The following is a 21,218-nucleotide window of genomic DNA, read 5'->3' as shown; positions in this document are numbered from 1 at the left end:
CAAAACGCAGGTAACACCATGCCAGTGCCTCACACAGAATGATATTTTTTGAATCATTCTTTGCTGTAGGTGAGGTGAGGAGCTCAGGGCTCAAGTTCCCTCATCTCCTGTGCAAGTGGCTTCCAGAGAAAGGCTGCAAGTTACTGCTTCTCATCTCCCCACTTTTCAACAGCCTCTCTAGGGCTGGAGACTGGAGTTGTGGAGCAAAGCAAAAAACTGACCAAGGATTCCCAGCACATTTCCAACACAACTTTCAGGTTGGTTTTATCTTCCTGACAGGAAGACAGACAAGCCAAGAACTAGGAGGTTTCAGTTGGAACTGTCTTCCAACAAAATACACTGGGGTTTTTTGACTACGCTAGACAGTGAAGTCCTGACTAATAGGCCATGCTACCAGCTGCTGAACTGCCTGCACTGCTGCATTCACTTCTTGCTCTGTTTCAAATCCAGATCAAAGCTAAATCAATCTCAGCTTGTACAGCTAACCAGCGTAAAGCCAAGCTGGGTTCAAGTACTATGAGGGAGAATGCAAAGGAATGTAGATGCTAGGGTAAGAAACAGAAATGTAAAATGAGAATAAATTTACTTGCACATACTTTGTAAGTTGTGTTTTTCCTTCTTTGGGAGGTGATGGCAAGTTGCATCCACTTTGTGGAGAAGCTAGAATAGAAGCATTATATGCTTACTGATTTATAGGGACACATTCCCCTTTACCTTGGTTTTGTCAGGTGGTTTACTTGCAATACAAAGATATTAGAAATTTCAGGATACAGTTGGATACAGTATTTACACTTCTGGGTCATTTAATGAAGCTCTAGATAAACTTGCTCGTTACATCCAATGTGTCAACCAAATAAGAACATATATCGCCTTTTCCAGAACCAGTCATACATTACCACCCTGAATATTACAAATTCATATAGAAGTCTGACATGCATGGAGTTATAATAATTTTCTTAAAAGAAGACTGAAGCTCCTGGACATCTTTCATTCTTTCAGCTTCTAGAAAGTTTCCTATGTCAAAGATAGCAGTTTCAAAGTCATTCATAGCTGATGATCAACCCATACATATTCATACAGATTTGCGGGTTCCGCCCTTCTCTTGGCCACAAATGTTGCAGAACATTTGTGCATCATTAGACACAGCCCAAAGGTATAAAGAGAGAAAAGTTGGCATAGCCATAAGGACAGGATTAAAGATGACTGGGTGCCACCACAACTGATATTCCAGGTATCTCACAAGTGATGCTGCTTTTTTCTTTCTATTTCCCCTCCCCACAATTAACTCGAGTACGAAGTTTCTTTTTTGCTCCTGATGTGTCAACATATATTCGCAACCTCAGCTTCATTTAAAAAAAAACACTTCTGAGACTGAGGAATTCAGCAGTTTGCAAAAAGTCATATGCCAGAATGGTGGTTGTGCCAGGAAAGGCTGGACCACATGAACCTGATACTCTATGATTCTACCCTGAGTGATTTTCTGTTTGACTCATAATTACTTATGAAAGAAAGGTTAGTCTTCACATCCCAACAGAGTGGTCTGAATAAAGAAACATGGCATTTGTTAAGGCTCAGGTGTGCTAGGCAGCAAAGCTGCAGTTTCTGGTGCAGCTGCAAGGAGAGACAGGCTGTCCAGCATAAAACCAAAGAATTACTTGGTATCTCCTATCAGCTGTAACCTGCAGGGAGATGGCTGCAGTTATAAATAACCAAAACACATTTACAGCAATACTGATCTATCACAAAACTGCTATCAAAATAACACTATCACAGTGTTCAAATATAGTCCCCTTCCTGTGGCCTGTAGATGACAGAGGGATCATAACAACATTATTTAGTGAGGAAAAAAAATACTCAAAGTCAAGAGAAACAGAAACTATTGTCACTTTAAAGTCTGAAACATGTCTGTGCTCTAAAATTCTGGTATGACGAGATTAGAAAGTGAGAACATTCAGACTGAACCGTATTGAGAAGATCAATACAATTAAGCTTGGCACAGGTTACAAAGGCACTGCAGGCATTCACAGAGACAGCAGACGGGTTTCAGCATCTGCCCCACTCTAGTTCTGCCCAAGACAGCAGTGAGTTTGTTCACACCCCGCTGTGAGCCTGACCCCGTAAGTACTGAGCAGGCTGTCCTGTCCTGTACTGCACCCCAGCTTCAGCCTTCAGCTCCAGTGCAGCCCTCAGCACAGGGAGGGGCTTTAAAACAAACCCACCTTACTGCATTTGCCAGTGGGAAACCAACAAAATGGCCTTGTGCTCTGGCAGTAAATTGTCTATTGGCCTCTTAGGTAATTGAAACTTAATTAGATGAAGTTAGTTTAAATAATGTCAATTCTTTGCTCCCAAAACCAGAATAATAAACCCCCCAGACTTCTTGAGCACAGAACACCCTGAACATCAACAGAAACACTCCAGGCAGATAAACTCACCAATGCGACTAGCTCATTTTTTAAAAAATTAAGGTTTTGTGCTGTGTTCAGTGCCTTCTGCACCATCACTCTGAGGACGCTTCTGACACTCCTCCAAGTCAGAATGACAGCAGTTGTGTAGGGAGATATTAAACCTTAATAGATCAACATGGAATAAATACAAACAAACTTTGAGGAACACAAGGCTTCAGGTTGAAAAAAGCAGCAGCAAACTTCAAGACAAGTATGGCTTGAGAACAACTGCTCTGACTTTTCTTTAAATACTATGGCCAAATTGTGAAAGACCAGAAACAGATGAAAAAACATTTTTAATATGACAGTGAGATATCTTCCAGTGAGATTAAAAATTAGCTCCATCAGACATTTTTGAACACAGGTAGCTGGAATACATCAAGAAATCTCAAGCCCTGTTATTGTGCTTTTGTTACAGGAGGGAAAAATAAATACAAACTTGAAGTAGCCCTTTCAGTTTGGTACCCATCCCCCAGATGCTACTTGTGATTAGTTGCCATGGCACTAGCAGAAAGCTGGATATTTGAAGGCGCTGTAGTAGCCACTTGGACAAAGGCATTTCAGTTTTTTATATGTGAAATAACCACTTTTTCCCTCAAAGTCTCCCTCATTTTTAAAGGGATTATCTGCCCCACAGATAATCATGGCCATTTGAAAGCTGAACCTAGCCTGCAAGTCCTCTCTACAATGTCTTTCACCCAGCCTATTGTGACAAAGCCAAATCAGGAGGAAGAAAACAGTAGCAGCAAATTATTCCAGTAGTAACACCAACTAAATTACTGTGCAGCTTTTATGCTTTGACTAATTGTCTCATTAAGACACATTTCTGATCACTGAAATGGATCTCAAGTATTATTAATCACTGAAAAAATTGTACCACTAAGAGCCTCTCTCCCTCCTATCCTTGGCACTATTTGCAATGTAAAATACACATAGGCTCCCATTGATTGGAGCCCCGCTGCTGCACAGTTGGCAGTCAAACGGTACTAATGGCACAATAACACAATAGAACTAAAATAGTTTGCCTTTCAGATTAAGCTCTATGATGTGCATTCCCTTATGTTCTGCAAATGGCTCAAAAAGATCTGACAATTTTTCCAGCAATTTCTTCAAAAGGGGAAGGAAAATAAAAAAATCATTAGCTATCAAGAAACAAATTAACACCACTTGATACATTAAGGTGAAAACAACTGCCCCAAGCACAGGCTGCACAGCAGCATGGTTGGGTGGCATCCAGTCCACTCCCCCTTGCAGAACACATCTCCAAAGTTTTGAGACGCCAGCCCAATCAAATGTGCCCGAGTTTGTCACATTTAATTGCAGAGGCTTTATTAAAGCACTTAGTTTAGGAGCTGGCTTGCCCTGGGCTACCTCTGTAACAGATGAAGAGAGGCATCTCCACAGAGCAATACAGTCTACCAAGTATAGACTGTGGGATCCCTGAGCTCCTAATTTAGGTACTTTTTTGGTGTTTGGTGTCAAACAGTAGGAAGAGAGATGAAGCTTCTTCCACCTATGAGGAGAACATTTACAAAGGAGCAAGCTGTCATTATCCAGCACACTACTGACATGCTCTTTACGTTCTCAGCAGCCAGGAAGATTTTTCTCTTGCCCATCCCTGCCAACGGTTGCACAAGCCATACGTCTCAACAAAACACTTCCCCTTACAAGTGCTGAAGGTGTTTATACCACACATTACCATATTAAAGACGGCAGCTACTTAATTACCAAGTAGCTTGTTCTCAGAAGCCTAATGGCAAAGTGGCACAGCTACTGCTAGGAGAGGTGTACACTTTCATGGTGGCCAGCCTGATCAAAAACACCCTACAAAGGACTTGGGAGCTCTTTTGTGGAGGTGGCAGTGGTGCATGGGAAGGAAACCACTCAATCCAATTTATAAAGAAGAGTTGAAAAGGTGCTATTTATTCTCAGACATGCTCTGCTTGGTTTAAAGTGACTGCACAATGGTAATCATCAGCTTCCCATGGGTGCACCTCTAATAGTGTAGTTGGAAAACTGAAGTAACATACAGCTGATAATGGCGCAGGTTTTGGACAAGAGTTTAAACTTCATTACAGGAACAAACTTGAATTATTTTAATAGTTGGCTTGTTGGGTTTTTGCTGTTCTTGGTTTGGGTTTTATTAAAAGAATAAATTTAAAAAAAATAAATCAATGATACCATACATAAATTTCCTTCCTGTTCATTTGTGTATTGGCCATTCTGCACTAAAAACTTCCATACCTCGTTTTTACATATTAAGAGAAAGTCCATGACAGATTCACTTTACAGTGCATGCATCACTTTACAGTCCTGCATCTGAAATGGAGATAACAGCTCTGAGTCTCAGATTTCTCAAATTTCCAGTGAAAAGTGCTTTAAAACTCATTGTACAGCACTCCGCTGTTGGTGCAGGGACTTATTTTTTAAAATAAATTTATTTTCAGCTCCAAAGAGAGGGACAAAGCAGTTCTTCTGTTTTTAACTGTTGCTTTCAACGGTTCAGATATCTTTTGGTTATTTTACGGTATTTTTGTTTAAAATATCAAGAACATCCCCTATCAATGCCATGAGTTATGAGCGGAGAACAGCCCACAGAAGACGTGCTGGACTCTTCTGCTCTGTCAAGGCACATATTTACAAGACTCAACTCAGCATAGGCTCATTCCAGGGAGAGACAAGATGCATTACTAATTAAGATTAATCTGAAATGTGGCCATTTACTTGCTACAACTTTCAGTTTAGATCAATTTTGTCAGGCAGTTCTAAGACAGGGTTGCTCTGCACCCACATATATGGGTGTTACTCAGACACAAACATTTTCTCTCATACATGTGTACATGTGAATGTACCAAGGTGGCATTCACCAAGGTCATGTGAAGTACAGCCAGAAATATTACAAATTAGTGGTCTTCGTCATAGGCGTTGGAATTAATTCTGGGGGACAGAATATGCTACAGAGATCTCTGCTTACTTCCCTTTGGGTTTTGTTACAGACACAAGTTCTACAAAGTTAAAGCTCTGCACAAATCTGCTAAGCTCATAAGCTGCATAACACTGTGCTTACTATGAAAAATACAATTTTACTGTAGTCTAATGAGGGGCTTGAGGGCTGTGATAAAAACCTAAAATATAATAATAATAATCACACTTCATGCAGCATGTCCCTAATTTTTTAATGCACATAAATACCAGAAGAGCGATGCTGAAGAAGGAAAAATATTAGTGGGTTTCCCCATCCCCCCCAACAGTCCCTGCAGAAGTCATTTATTTGCAGTCATATACTGATGTGCATGCTCAGATATATCTTCCTGAAGCCTGTAGAGTTTTGTCTAAGCAAGAGCTTCAGAATGTGTGTGTAAATAAAGAATGTCAGTTTTATAATGAGAAGGGTGTATTGTGGTATAAATATTGCAGATCACATTAAATAAACATGGTCACATATGACCAGGTATCTATTAAATGAGCACATCACGGGAGAAGTTAATTATCTAAGAGTGTAACTAGGAACCGTTTAGATTCACTGGAGATTAAGTTGCTTTATTTCTGTTTATCTTTCCTTCTGAATAGGCAGTAGGTTGTTGTGATGAAGAGTCCCTAGGCAACGCAAAGCTTCAGCTCTTTATCAGCTTTAAGTTTTGGCAACAGTAGCTTGAAGTTCTGATAAACCAAAAATTTTCCTCAAAGTAATTTTGTGCCAAATATGTTGCACAAAAATGCATTGAAGACATAAAGGCACAAAATATTTATGGTTCTATGCTGTTCAGGGGAAGGAAGATGACTTACATGGTAAGTATGTATTTCTCACTCACATTAAACTCCAAAAGAATTAAGTATACACAGATTTCTTCAAAACTGGTTGCTAGTGTCAGAGACTAATATCCCAGGAGTAACATATAACTTTACTGTATCTAAACAAGATTTGTCTAGGCTTGAAAAGCTATTGTGTTTTAGTGCACATGCAAAAACATTAATTCTGATGGAATCTGATTCATGAAGAAGATTGTTCACTATTCATTTTATACAATATAATCAACATTGCAAATGCTGTTTAGTTAAGGATATGTTTGTGCAAACTGCTCTAGCACAAAGAGCAACTGATGAAGGATTCAATCACATAAAATTATTGAAAGCAAGATGAAGCAAATCCCTTTAAATTACTTAAGTACTGCTTAAACCCTGTAATTAACATATAGCAATAAATATTTCATCTTTAACAAGCCTATTGGGAGCAGTTGCTTAAACATCTACTTCTAGTCACAGGGAATTATGTACAGTCATTTTATCATGTTCTGTAGTAGACAATTTTATCCTCTTTATTTTAGCCACAGCAGTGGAGACACTCATTTGGGGAAATACACTCTTTCTTCAAATATGGGCAAACATACTCTTACTTGAAATGTGTTTTGCTTTTTATCAATTAAGTTTACCCTTGCAAAGTCCTGCCCAGCACACAGTGATGGTTCACATTTACTTGATGGCCTCTTCTGTGGAACCGATTTACTGCAGATAGGGGACCTTTACTGGAAACCTAAGCAAGCTTACTCAAGTCATCAATGCAGAACTGACCTCACAGCCTGGCCAAGGTCATTTTGGGAGACTAGAGAGAAAACCTGAGGACTTCTTTACAGCACAGCCAAACCCCAAAGAGAGGATACCAAGGGTGCGGTTTCAGGCACCTTCCAACATAGACCTGAACTTTTTCCTTTACCTTTTTCCTTTTCCCTTACCACAGGTGCAGGGAGAAATCTGTGAGAGCACTAAACATCACTGCCCTTCAACCAACATCTTGTGCAAGCAGTTGTTGTTGCACTGCAAGGCCAACTGAAATGCAGTCACTTAAACCACTACTAAAACAAACCCATTGTATTGATAATGACTAACATCCACCCAAGGAAAAGAATAGAGCCAAGCTGAGCTCTTACTCAGAGCTTCTTCACTGTGACAGTCTGAGCACACCCTTCTTCCTGAAGGGGGGAAGAATACAAAGCAGGCTGGGTACAACAGGAGCAGAAAGTTTCTCTGTGCTTCTTTGTGAGAGCATCGGTGAATTTATGGGTCACTGAATAGGAAGTAAAGATTTCTGCAATAGAAATTATATTTCAGTGTTTCACACAGCATCTTTAGTGATGAATACAACTGTTTTCCCCTCTAAACAAATTAGATCTCCATTTGCCATTAATGACTGCATCACTTAAAAGATCACAAGGGAACCGCCTGGTGCACTTATTAATAATTGAAAACTTTGAAAAAAATCTGTGAAACATTTTCAGTCAAAGCTAATAAATCACTAAAATATTGTTTCCTGGAGAAAAAAAAAAAATCCTTTTGTTCTTTTATTACTTTTGGATAATAGGCTACATTTTAAGTAATGGCTTTGAGAAAAGCACAAGCTGAGAGTTCGTAAGTATCTAAAATCAGAAGTGGTTTCAACAGTTTAAAAAAAAACAAGAACTGGAAAAGAGGCAATATTCATCTATCTCATTCTTGCAAGTATGTTGAATTCTATTTCAGTCTGCATGCTGTTTCCTAATATCTTCAACTGATGATTAAGGAAATGTACCCACTTAATCTCTGCCCTTGTTCTGCATAAACATGAAGAAAAACTTTCAAGAATCATTTCTTAATCAGTAGAGTCCATCAAATCAAGGCTCCTATTGCTACAAAACTGGACTTTGCAGAACTACTAAATGACCAAGGGGAACAAAAAAAATACACAAAACTTTTTGATCAGAGATATTAGAAGTTTTGGATGCCTTTTGCCATTTAAAGTTTCAAAATTTCATATTGTGCTTATTCTATTTAGTAACCTTCACTATCCAAGAGCAAGGGCAAAAAAGATGCATACAAAATTACCCTCATCTGCAAAGATTTTTTGAGTATACTATAATGATCCATGTTTTCATCAGCACAGAAAGGTTGCATGACAGGTACTCATCAAAGCCCCAAGATCTGCAATCTTGTCTATAGGACACAGAGAGAGGGAAGAGCAGTGGCGCAGTGTATCTGTCCCAGCAGATCTCACCTGGGAATAATGGCTGCAGCCTAGCCAAAGGCAGGTCATGCTTCACATCCCCCAGGGAAAGAAAATTGATTTTTAAAGGGTTGTTTTGTTGCTCGGGTTTTGGGGAAAACAAACAGACCAACAAAATCACAAAACCTCAAGCAACCAAAACCAAACAAGCAAACAAAAAAAAACCAACAAAAACAAAACCCTCATGCATTTCTCTCCCACCTTTCAACTCAAAGGTTTCCTCACCTTTTCTAAACAAACCAAAGTGCACTTGCACTGAAAATGGCAGTATTTTACATCCCAAGCAGCTTTTACCAGTGGTTTGCATCAGAAATCCACAGCCACATTACAGGTTCCTCTCTAGGACTCAAAGTCCTCAGAAGCTCTGACAATAATTCAAAGGACAGTGCTCCCTTCACCACAGGGGCAGGATGAGACACCCCTACCCAGCTCCCCCAGCCAGGTCTCTTACCTGCCCTCACAAAGAATAAGCAGCTGTGATCCTGCAGCCCCCTTTCCCTCCTGAGTCTTTCCCGACAGCCGTCCTCAGCTTCATTCACTGTAGCTTAACTCTGTAACTTCCTACTACAGAAACAGCCAACAACACCCCATAGAGCATAGGAACCCCCTGCCCCACTGCAGGTGCCCAGGGCTTCAGCCATCAACCTTCCTCCTGGGAAAACAAGGTAAAGTGTTCTAAGCATTTAGAGAATGATAGCAAAGGAGACAGAGACAGAACAGCTGGGCCAGAACAGGCCTGGCTGATTAAAAACAACTAACCACAGGCAGCATTTGCTTGGCTATCCTCACACAGGCCAGTCACATCAGCCGTAATTATGTGGTCACTTGTACCGGGTAACTTGTTAGCCTGGCAGGTGCCCTAACAGCCCCCCTATTGAATCCCCGTACCAAACTGAGGAGATGCCTGTAAAATTTAAACATAGTGAATTCACTGAACCAATACACAATAGCAGACTTTTTTCTTCCATCCTGACCAGACTTTTTAACTTTACAAAGATATTTCATGTGTTTTTAGGGATCTTTTGGCTTTACATGATTTCTTGAGTAGGCATCTACTTAATGTTTTAAACAATGTTCAAAGTCATCTGTGCCACTGGCAAAAAGCTAGGTTGAGCAACACCAGTCTTCGACACCTGTGTAAAGTTAATAGCAATCAAAAAGACTTCTTTTGCAAACAGATACATACTGTGTGACACCTGTTTAACAGCAATCAAAAAGACATTTTATTGACAGGTAGAGGAGTGTGTGTATGTCTAACCAAAAGAAAAAATAAGGAAAAAACAAAATAAAACAAAAAAGAAACAAACAACAACCTCCAACACACACACTTTCATCTACTCAGTGGAAACAATGCACGCGCATTCCTGTTTCTTGTCTAGTCTCATGCATTAATTTTTACCTCCTAGAACATGTGGAATGGTTCCCTTTCCAGAGAACAGGTTACCCTTCTGCTCTATCAGACTGACTCCAACTGTGTCATGAGCAGACTGAAGGTTTCCACCGAGCACACCCCCACTGCCAGTGCAGCTCATCAGGCAGCTACTAGGAAACAAAAATAATCCTGTAACAGAAGCTGTTTGTCTTAGCAAGTCTTTTGCTCTTGTGGGCATTCATAACATGGTATCTCACCCACAAATATACAATGGGATTCTCACATTTGCTATTTCTTCCTTCTGAGTTATAAATCTGTGATTTGAATTTCAGTGCAGACTATTTGCAGAAGAGGCCTATATATTACTACAGTCCTTTTCAAACACTCTACAGAAATTAATTAATTGATTGCTATTTAGAATGTAAAAAGTATTTAACTTGTCAGCTAGTTCTAACAAAGTATTTGTTCTCTGTGAGATCACAGAAATATTTCTTAACCTGGTTTAAAGCTGCCATTACAGTAATTTGCATTCATTTTTAATAATGAGCTATTTAACATGCACCTATCTGTAAGAAATCTTTTATTCAAGGGGCCTTGTTGAAGAAAAGCAGCAGAATTCTGCATATAAGTATAATCAATGCATTTAGCAATTTATAATGCTTTAGTAACCTTCTGAACATTTACCATCTCATAGTGCAGGCAACAGGAAAAGTAACTTAACAGAAACTTATGTAGAATCAACATGCCTAGACAAATGAATTCCAGTATTCAGAAATTAGATAAATTAATTCCATCTGGTTCTGATATGTTTTAAATTCTGCTTGAAGTAGGAATGTGTTCACTTATTACTTTAAAAAACTAGAATAAACAAAATATTCTAAGACAACCTCAATGCTATTACTACTTTTAACCCAATGGTTTTGTATAATTATTTTTTTTTTAGTCCAAGCACTGACTCCCTTGCTGCTACCACATTTAAATAAGCCACTATTGAGGAAACAAAGAGAAAACAGAAAAATGAGCTGCCCTTGCAGACTGGGATGCTAATGCCAACGCTTAAAGGAGAAACTGTCAAAAAGAACAGCCATAACAGAGAATTCTGGGTTTGCACATTTTAATTTTATTAGGGTTTTTTACATTCTTGATGGAATTTTTATGTAACCATTATGCCACAATCTATGATACACAATGAAAATGGAAATCTGTCATTCACCATTTACATTTCTATGTTAATTTTGTTTTCTACGTATACTGTGGCACAAGTGCATTTATCATATTTCATGCAGCACTGACCTGCCTTATGCAAGCTGAAAATACAATAAACAGTGCCAGCAATATTTAGCTGCACTCAATTTTTGCCACAGAAACAAGCATTCATAAAAGCATTAAAATACTTCGGGTGACAGCTACTATCAGCTTAATGTTTTGAGCTATAGAAATGGACAAGAGACAGCATTTGCTGCTGTCAGATGCAGTACTTCCCAAGTTCATTAGGTTTCAAAAGTCTGAATTAGCTTCAATGTTTCAACGAGAGAAAAAGCCCAAGGCTATCGGCCTGATTTGAAAGGACAGTACTGAGTTTCATTAACATTAGACCAAGTTTGGTTGTGGATCCCATGGTAAGTACCTTACTACATCAAATTTATGCTCTGAAATGAGGATTAGTTTTTCACCATCACATTGTCTCCAGGCCAAATAAAGGGACAGTGTAAGGCACACATCCCTTTTTGGTAATCTGCTTGGACAAGTAGTACCTGATCGTTGCTATGAGTTTTTAATACACCTTTTTATTTTGACAAGACAAGAAAATTTCCACCATCACCTGACACTGAATCAGGCATAAACTGTCAAGCCTTATTATGTCACAGCCGAGACAGCAGCAGCAGGGTAGAAGTTACTGCCAAGAACACAGGTATGTCCCAGGAGCATGCTCAGGCCAGGGAAGTAATTGGACATGGGGCTGAAGTCTCATCTATGTTTTTTCCACTCACTTCTTATGAGCGGATGCTCAGCCAATCTAGCATAACCCTCCAGGCACCACAGGGGCACAAGGCCCTTGTGCATCTAGTTACTGCTTCCTGCTTGCAACAAAGGCATGTCCTCATTCCTCTACATCCTACTACACCACTTACTCTGAGCAGTTCCCTCTCCTAGCCAGCAGAAAGAAAAGAAGAAGTCTCCTGCCACTACATAGTCTAGTGTTGCAGAAACTTGCAGTCACAAGGTTCATCCAGACTCAAGTCCTCCTGGGGCAGAGGGAACAGGCCTTCTGACAACGCTAGTTCAGTGGTGTCCACCTGCTTGGTAGCAATGCGGAGGAAGGACAAGCAGTGTCACCCTGAGGCACCTTGCTGTGCAGTGTCTCCAGGAAGCCAAGCGCTCTCTCCCTCAAAGAGAAACAACCCCTGCTGTTCTGTCCCTTCCAGTACTTGCTGTACATCAGCCACCTTACACAGAACCAGCTCTTGAGGTTCACTTACGTCGCTTATATCAATAAAAGTACATGAAAGTACATGGCAACTGATATCCTAATTAACAAGTAAACACAAAGGACAAAAGAAATCAATTACTACTTGTACAAAACCACAGCATGTGCCTTTCATCAATCAGCAACTGTTGCTTTCCCACCTTCCTCTTAACATATAAAAGCATGACTAAATCAGGAATTGCCACTTCAAAGTTGAATTAATATCTGCACAGAGATGTGAGGCAAGGATTAGAACTGGACAAAGCAGTGAACCCACTTCTTGTCGCACAGACACAGATTCCTCATCCAAACATGATCTTTTTATGGGTGCTACCAGGTCTCCTCAGGTCCCTAATACCACAGAGCAACAAAGCAGGCAGCCCAGGGAATGGGAGCAGTTGGTGCTGCCACGTCTTACTTTTGCAGTCAGTTGATGCTGAATTATTTTGCTGATCACCAACTTCTCTGTCAGCTCATGTGGTCCTGTGTAGACTTAATTCTCTGCTTAGCTACATCCAACAAACTTTCTTGGTCACTTTTATTTCTGCCTTCATCACCCTCTTCCACCTTATACCTAAGTGGACCACACCACTTTTGTTTTCAGCTGTTAGCAGCTTTGTAATCTGACTTCATTTCCATCCTCCTCACATCACCACCTTACCATCTCCTTCCAATAATCACAGCCAGTACATTTCTCTGTGAAAGCCATCTATCAACTCCTTGCTTTCTGGTTTCATAACTCCTCTCCAATATATCTAGAAATAATTGTCAACCGTCTTCCTTGTAACAGCGTATCCTGTTTCCTTCGCGGCTCCCACACGTACTCTCCTCTTTCTTTTTTTTCAGGGATGTGCATAACTATCATGCTGTCCATGCCTGCTCTACTTACAGTACTTAGACACCAGCCACGGACTGGAACTGGAGGTTTACTGAGCTAGACTTACTGAGCATCCTTGGATAGGACACTCTCTTGTGCCAAAGAGGTCCCAATCTAAATAGATAAGCCACAAAAAACAGTGGAAGGTAAGCTGGAGTTATTTTTTTCTTACAAACTGGGGAGTAAGGTGCAGATTAATGAAGTCAGGTGCTGCATTGTTATATGTGGTAGAGCAAAAATACATGATTTTATTATGTATAATTTTCCCCACTTTTATTTACTCTTTCAGATGCAGTGATTTGAGAGACTACTAGTTAGAGATGGGTCAGTGCCCTGCAGTTAGAATGTCTTTCCCTCAAAAGCCTCCAGGTTGAAAGCTGTATCCAAGAACCTTCTGAGCGACACCAGATGTGTGTTCTTGTTGCCTGTGGCAGCTGCAGCAGCAGGCTCTCGGCCAACATACCTTTGTGACAAAAAGAATTGAGCAGACAAATGAGGTGAGAAGAGAGACTATTTTGACACTAACAAGCATGACAGCATGCTGCTAAATGCATTCAAGTCAGCTTGGCAGATTTGGACATTTAATCATCAATCTTTCTTAAATAAAAATCAATCTAAGCTGCAACATCAGTTATACCTTCTGGTCAGCTTCCCCCTCTTCCGCCCTCCCATCAATATTAAGCTACATCTTCTCCCCCATCCCTCCCAAGGCAAGCTACACTGTCTCATAATTAGGTAAGTTGCTTTTGGCAATGAAGACTCATTCCTCTGACAGCCGCATGGCCAGATCTGAGAGTCAGTCACCTAAAATAAATGCAAGGTACCTGAACTGAGCTCTCAAAAGAACTGTTTCCTCCAGAAACCTAATATTTGGAGTGAAATTCTTAAAAAAGACATAATCTTAGACAAGAAGAGAGAAAAGTATGTGAGAGCAAAGTGCTGTGCTAAATGGCAATAAATATAGAGCTAATCGCTACTGATTTTCTTTTAGAACTACAAGGAGGAGCCAGATATGCATGATGTATTTGTGAAAGTCATCTACACTTTTCCCTCCTTCACCCAAGAAACCAAACTCACAGGTTTTGATTTGTGAAGAACATGACTTCCCCGTAAGTAACATCCTCAAAAAAACTCCCCCAAATCAGCCAAGCTTAAAAGCAAACAAGCCAACCCAGGAGATGAAGCAATTTTTGTCATACCATATAGGTCGAGTGTGGTTCACAATAGTGCGGAAACGAGGTTTGACATAATCATAATATCCACTGTTTTTGTGTTCCTCCTGACACCAAACTAGATCAGCACCTGGATACTTCTCAAGTTCTTCTTTCAGCAAGTCAAAAGGGAATGGTGATATCTAGAAAGAGAGGGCAATAACTGGTAAAGCTTTCTCCTACATGGTGTTTGCAGATGGTAGGAAGGCCTTTTATCCATCAGCTCTTCCAACCAACCATTACAGTTAAGCACTTAGTACCTAATATACTTGCTACATGTTCTTTAAAGTGACTTGTATTTCTTTAATTGACTTCCTGCTGTAAGAAGTGAATACACATATATTTTATACTTGCACCGGTACGAACAGAAGTAGGTGATAGTCCATATCTCCTGCATTCCTACAGTTTTTCTAGTGAAATCCTTAATTACTGAATGATAATGTAGCTGCAAAGTGTACTATTCACAACATTTAAGCATAGTAGATTCAACATACAAATTTAAGATGCCATTGTACTGTAACCTTCACTTTGTTACGTTGTTCTGGAAACCTCGTCAAGATTTCTAGATCTCATTGTCCAGTATACAATTGATATGTTCCTTCACCACAAGGACATTAAGTAACATCTTGTAAGATGCAAGGTGCCATAAAAATACTATCACCATCCTTTCTGGCAAGTTTTATCTATTTAAAAGCATAGGAACCCCTTGCTGAAAGTCTCCCCAAAGACTGTGTCCTTCTGAGAGCTCACCTGTTCAAGTCTGGTTATAGCTACTTGCTTCTCCAGGTCTTGATTCTTTCTCTCTTTCACCAGATCATAGTAAACTTTTCCTGTGCAGAAAATCACTCGCTTGACATCATGTGGTGCATGGGCTGCCAGCCCGTTCTCCGGAATCACACGCTGGAAAGTGGTACCTAGTTAGAATACAAATTAGAAAAGCGCTCTCAGAGGAACAGACATTGCAAAAAAGCAGCCCAAGAAACAGTCCTTTACTGGGCAGCCAGCAGGTTGTAATGGTTATGGGGTTCTGCTGGCTCTCTATTCCTACTTTTCAGATCGGTAATTCTGCTACAGTGACTTTCAGCAGTTTAGTTTCAAGAAGTTAGAAGACTGTCAATAATCCACTTGTCACACTTCACAAAACATATTGAAGAGTAGCTTCTTTTTTTAGCTTTGTGTTGTGCATTACACCTTTAATTTTTAGTTTATTGGATAGCCCACCTTTGCTTCCATTTTTTTTCAGAGAATTACCTGAAATACTGTTTCTTCTTTCCAAGATGATCTCAACCATCTAACATTAATGCAGGTTTAGAAAATTTTAGAACATTATTATATAAAAGCATAGCACATATTCATAATGCAACTAAATCTGGCAACTGCAGAAATATTTACACAAGCACACATATTACTGCCATATACTTATGTGATTTAAACGTCTGTTAGAAAGCTAGAATGGCATTAGCCAGAAGAAGAATTAGCACAGTACTGAGCCACAAGTGTAAGTGATAAGATGCAATTTCAGATGTATATGCTCAATGCTAGGTATCTTTTCCCCTGTGATATCACCTCCCAGGAGGACAATTTGCTTGGGATACATGAAACTGGAAGAGGAACTTGATGGTCTAAAAGATCCTTATATGATTGATTAAAACTATTCCCACAGTAACAAACTGCACGGTAGCAGACAGCAACATGACCTCCCAGTCTGAATCAGCACACCCACGTACCAGGAGAATAAGCTCCCATTCGAACCATTTATCTTGGGGGTAGAAAAGCAGCAGCACAAATATATGAAAGAGGAACTGATTTATGTCAGAATTATCCTGTCTCACTGAACAGCAGAATTCATCATTAAAAAAGACTGAATCTGTGCTACATTGAGTCAGCTGGAGTCAGTCTTCCTCTCCTCCTCAGCTTTCCATTAAAAATAGAGCAAAAGGAGTTAGCTGAGAGTCAGCAATACTTTACTACTTCCTTGCCTCTTCAGCAGGAACATAAAAGTATGTCAGAATTCAGTGTTAATCCACTATTGAGGATTAGCCTGAAATAGAGGGGACTCCCAAGACAAAATGACAAATCACAATCCCTATAGAATTTCTAATCTGAAATCTGTTGTGACATGGCAGCCACAGAACTGAATATTGTAAAGAAAAATGTGCCCTTCATTCTTCCGAACAGGCACAGTGTGATTCCAACCTATCCATCACATATAGAGGGTGCAGATAGTACACAAAGAACAATTCAATTTTTGTATGAAGAGAAAGAGCAGAGGCACCTAATAGCCTATTGAGGGGAACATCCCTGCAGAGAGGGGAATGCACTTTCCATTGCCTTTAAGATTAATGACTGGTTACAAGACAAGCCTCTTAAAATTAAGAATCCATACTCAAAAGCTGACTTTTTAGCAAAAGCCCATGCTAGATCTCACTACACCAGCTCCACAGAAATTACACCAAAGGAAAAGACAAATTGTTTGGAGCAGATTCCCTTCCTCACAGCCTGACACGTGAGTTAACATAGCTAATTATTTGTCCATAATACTTTAAGGTGACCTACCAGACACCATTTCATCAAAACTGGATTTAGCTTCCGGATGCCTCAGCAGTGACTTGGGTGTCAAAATAATCAGCTGTAAAACAGGAATTTTTCCCAAACTCAAGAGCTGCTTTATCTACATTATTATATGCAACATTTGTAGCACTGTTCCTACTAAACACACAAACTGAACATGCTACAGATCAAATTAATGTGATTAATGAACCGCAAACACAGTATTTTTTCCTGTTTTGAATGCCTAGGAAGTTTCAAAATTACTCAAAAGATCTGAGTAGTCTACTCCCTTTAAAGGTTCTCAAGAACTACTGTTTATGGTTCTTTTCGAGAACAAAATAAAATCACAGGGTATGAACCAGTAAAACATCCAACAGTTGTATCTTAGGTTTTTGAAGTTCCACCAATTACATGCAGATTATAGTCACGCAACCTATTAACTACAGTGTCTTGACAAGCTCATCTGAAGGCCTAAAAAGCCAGAAAGAAGTAAAACTGAAAATCAAATTTCATAATTGTAGCACATCAGAGCTGAGTTTCATTCCATCAAATCAGCAACTTCAACCTGTGTTAAGATTTTTCACCAGTGATTCTTGTTCTTTTTAGCAGTATGCCATATGCAAACACCCCTCCTTATGTGAGGGTAAATATACCTAGAAAAAACAGGTCCATTATAGTAACTTTACCGGTTTTCTGAATGGCAGCAAGATCTGTCTTCTGAGGACGTGAAAGTAATTGGCTGGAGTAGAACAATTCACCACAATCCAGTTGCATTCATACAGCTGGGAAACTTCAAACTGCTCACTGAACTCCTGAGAGAGACATTAAAGGCATTAGAAAAAAAATGCCTACAGGATCAGAAAAATGGGCTCAAAACCTACACTTCTATTTCTGACTCTCAGCAACTCCCTTCCTCAAAAATACTTCATTAGCAGATTCTGATGAGATTGTATGATTAGCTAGGGAAACATCCCCACAAATCACTCTCTTCTGTTTCTACTTCTTCCTAAAAATGTATGTAAATAAATGCATAAACCTTCCACTAATTTCAGCAAGGTGGGAAGCCCAGGAACGATAGGCGAGGAGGACTAGGACTTCAGTAGGTGGAAGACACAAAATATAACCCCTTTGAAAGAATCTTAAAACTAGAATTCATTTTTTGAGTGTATAGATAACTCTCCCATTTTTTGGCAAGTGTCCCATCCTCTTATGCTTTTTAACACATAAATTTCATGTTTTATATTTTCTGTATTTTATGAATATAGGGTGTTTTTATCCATGTCTATGTACATATACATTAGGTAAGCATATATGTAGCTAAAGGTACAATGATCTCATTACAGACTGGTACAGCAGCTAACACAATTCCCTGGTCCATGGTTAGAGCTCCTGCCTTCCATGATGAAATTTATAACTTGCTTCATAGTGTGCAACTGTCAGTCCTTAAATACTGTCAATCAATCAGGTCCTTATTATGCCAGTTCACTGACAAAAATTACTCTTAGTTGAGAAGCAGCATGGCTTTGGAACTATCACTGCCCCAAGGGTAACAAACTCAGGGCCAAAACTGAAACATGCATTTTATTTTGCCTGTTTTTAAATTGGTGGGCTTTTCAATTAATGTATAGCAGAGTTTCGTAGGAAATCTGCAGTGGGGAAATGGATGCCCAGGATCCTGTAGAGCTACATAATTTGCCTGAATGACCAGAGTATGAAAGTCTTAGCTGAATAAAATTTAGTAGTTTCTTATTTTCACGCTCCCTGCAGTATAATTTAGCTCCACTGCAAGAAGCCAGGAGTAGTCTCACTTGGCCTCCTTTAGAAATTAGCTAGAGACACCCCTTTGCAGTATGCACAGCAATATAAACAAGCAGAATCACTGGCCCTGAGGAACAGCCATAAAAAGATCATGCTGCCAGAGATTAATTGTATATGACCTCAGCTTTGCAATGAAGCAGCACATACCTCATACTTCCATCACTTTTACTGGGATCAAGTTAATGTTACCTCAAGTTCTGAAACTAAATCTTGACCCCCTATACCTACCTAAAAGGATGCTTCTTATCAAAAAATACGTCTAAAACATGAAGAACAAAAACAGGATATAGCCTTTGACAAATCTACTTACCGGATAAGCATCAGAATCATCATTGCTCATCTGCAGAAACCTCTCAGGCCTGGCTGATGAATGCTCTGGACCCTAGTAAAGGTATCATTTAAAATGAAATTAAAAAACCACATCGTCAATTAGACATCATTTCAGGTCACTCACTCATGAATAGCTCCTGTCACCCTGGCAGCTCTGCACCAAGCTGCACACCTGCCCTCCCAGTCAAAGGGCATCAATGGCAGTAGCAGTGAGAAGAGAGGACACACCACAGGACTGGAATTTTTTGTCTTTCATAAAATATTTTCATAGGAGAAGATAAAATTTTCATATGGATTTCCAGTGCTTTTACCAGCTGTAAGTAATTTCCAGCCTCAGTATAGCTGCACAATGAAGACGAATGACAGGGCAGTTGGGTCCACGTGGGAAGAACAATGACCTTGCTAATGCAGGGCAGAAAGGACCAGGAACAATGTCAGGAAGAGAAACACCATGTGCCTCAGTGTATGCAGTGACTCATACTTCTTTGGACCAAACCACACTTGCATGCTGAGCAGGAGGAAATACAGTTAACTGCCCACTATCTTCACTATATTAGCAACAAAAGCAGAATCAGGATCTTTCTGCTACCACTGTTCAGTGTTTAGTGTAGGACAAAATAGCCTAGATGAATGCTTCAGCTAAAATGAATCAAACTACATGTACAGATTATCTGGCAAACTAACTTATGATTAATTTCTGCTTCTTCATGTAATGTAAAATAACTTTACATTCCATTCTGTCAAAATACTGAACATTCACAACCAGTCTCACTAGCAGTACCCAAGGTAATTTCTTTTAGTGACAAACATTGTTAGATCCATTTAATACTAGCCAAACACACATGCTAGTCACAGACAATATCAGGAATAAGGAGTGTTTCAGTATGTTATCTCCCCTCTCACGTCCTTGTTTATAAAGGATGAGAGAAAGCTGTGAGGAGTACAAGAATGCAGTGTGCTTTTTTATTTACTGCTAATGCTAGCAGCCTTTGCTTGCTCAAGTGACAGTTACTGCTAGGAAGGACTTTCATTTTGGAGACAGCTGCAAAGTACTTTAACCTGAAGACATAAAACTATTACATCTCAATTCTCCCCACAGCTACTAAGCTAACAATGTTCATAAACAGCTTTTTTCTTTATACAGCCATCTCCCATCATAACTTACTCTGCTGAAACCTTAACGCATGATTTGAAAAATCACTCATTATTTTGACAGCTTGATACAACACACATCATCCTCCCTAATTATACATGCAGGATTCCAGAGTTCAGAGGATGGCCACAAAGACGATCAGAGGGCTGAAGGACATCTCCTATGAAGACAGGCTGAGAGTTGGACTTGTTCAGGCTGAAGAAGTATCCAGGGAGACCTGAGAGCAGCAGTACATAAAGGGGGCCTATAAGGAATATGGAGAGGCACTTTTGACAGGGGCATATAGTGATAGGACAAGGAGGAATGGCTATAAACTGAATGAGTGGAAATTTAGATTAGATATGAGGAAGAAGTTCTTCACTGTGAGAGTTGTGAGGCACTGGAAGAGAGGTTGTAGACACCCCATCCCTGGAAGTATTCAAGGCTAGATTGGACAAGCTTTGAGCAACCTGGTCTAGAAGAAGGTATTGGAAGGGTTGGAACTAGGTCATCTTTAAGGTCCCTTCCAAACCAAACTATTCTGTGATTCACTCTATTCCATGGACTAAGGGACTTCAAAGGAAAAAAACATGCCCCCGGCAACAAAGGAGTAACAGCCAAGAACTATGCCTTGCACCATTACTCTTGTGAAGTCTGAGGTGCCAGATAAACTGATCATAGATGGGTAAGGGCTTGAGAACAAGCAGCAAAGATGTGCAAAACTATGGCGCACAGTAACAGTCCAATATTGCAATACCTCTGCTGTATAAATCTATTTGCCGTAAATCAAACCTACACAAAAAAGTACAACCTATACATGCACAAACATAGTGCTTCACAAGCACACTGAATTCAGTACACTGGAAACTGAAATGTTACTGGCAAATAACTGCAGGAGAGACATGTGAGGCTTCCCTAACACACACATATATATGCTGCCCCAGTAATCTCAATCCAGAGCCTCAATGTTCACATCCATC

At 39.8% G+C, this 21,218-nt stretch overlaps 1 protein-coding gene across 1 annotated transcript in view; it reads right to left on the bottom strand.

Annotated features, from left to right (window-relative positions):
* Positions 1-10,950: 10,950 nt before the first annotated feature.
* The window catches only part of OGDHL (oxoglutarate dehydrogenase L), a 48,167-nt gene continuing 37,899 nt past the window's right edge, over positions 10,951-21,218 (bottom strand). Inside the window, exons 17-22 of the mRNA XM_062618837.1 lie at positions 19,087-19,158; positions 17,645-17,770; positions 16,965-17,037; positions 15,159-15,322; positions 14,397-14,551; positions 10,951-13,660 (exon numbers count right to left, since the gene is read on the bottom strand). Of these exons, the coding sequence (XP_062474821.1) occupies positions 13,537-13,660; positions 14,397-14,551; positions 15,159-15,322; positions 16,965-17,037; positions 17,645-17,770; positions 19,087-19,158 (714 nt within the window). The 3' untranslated portion in view covers positions 10,951-13,536. The remainder of the gene's footprint in view (positions 13,661-14,396; positions 14,552-15,158; positions 15,323-16,964; positions 17,038-17,644; positions 17,771-19,086; positions 19,159-21,218) is intronic.

Source organism: Pezoporus occidentalis, unplaced genomic scaffold (genome assembly GCF_034315485.1).
Source record: "Pezoporus occidentalis ecotype Australia unplaced genomic scaffold, CSIRO_AGI_Poc_V1 ctg204, whole genome shotgun sequence".
Taxonomy (NCBI): domain Eukaryota; kingdom Metazoa; phylum Chordata; class Aves; order Psittaciformes; family Psittacidae; genus Pezoporus; species Pezoporus occidentalis.
Note: the sequence above shows the minus strand (reverse complement) of the source record. Positions and strands in the feature narration are given on the sequence as shown.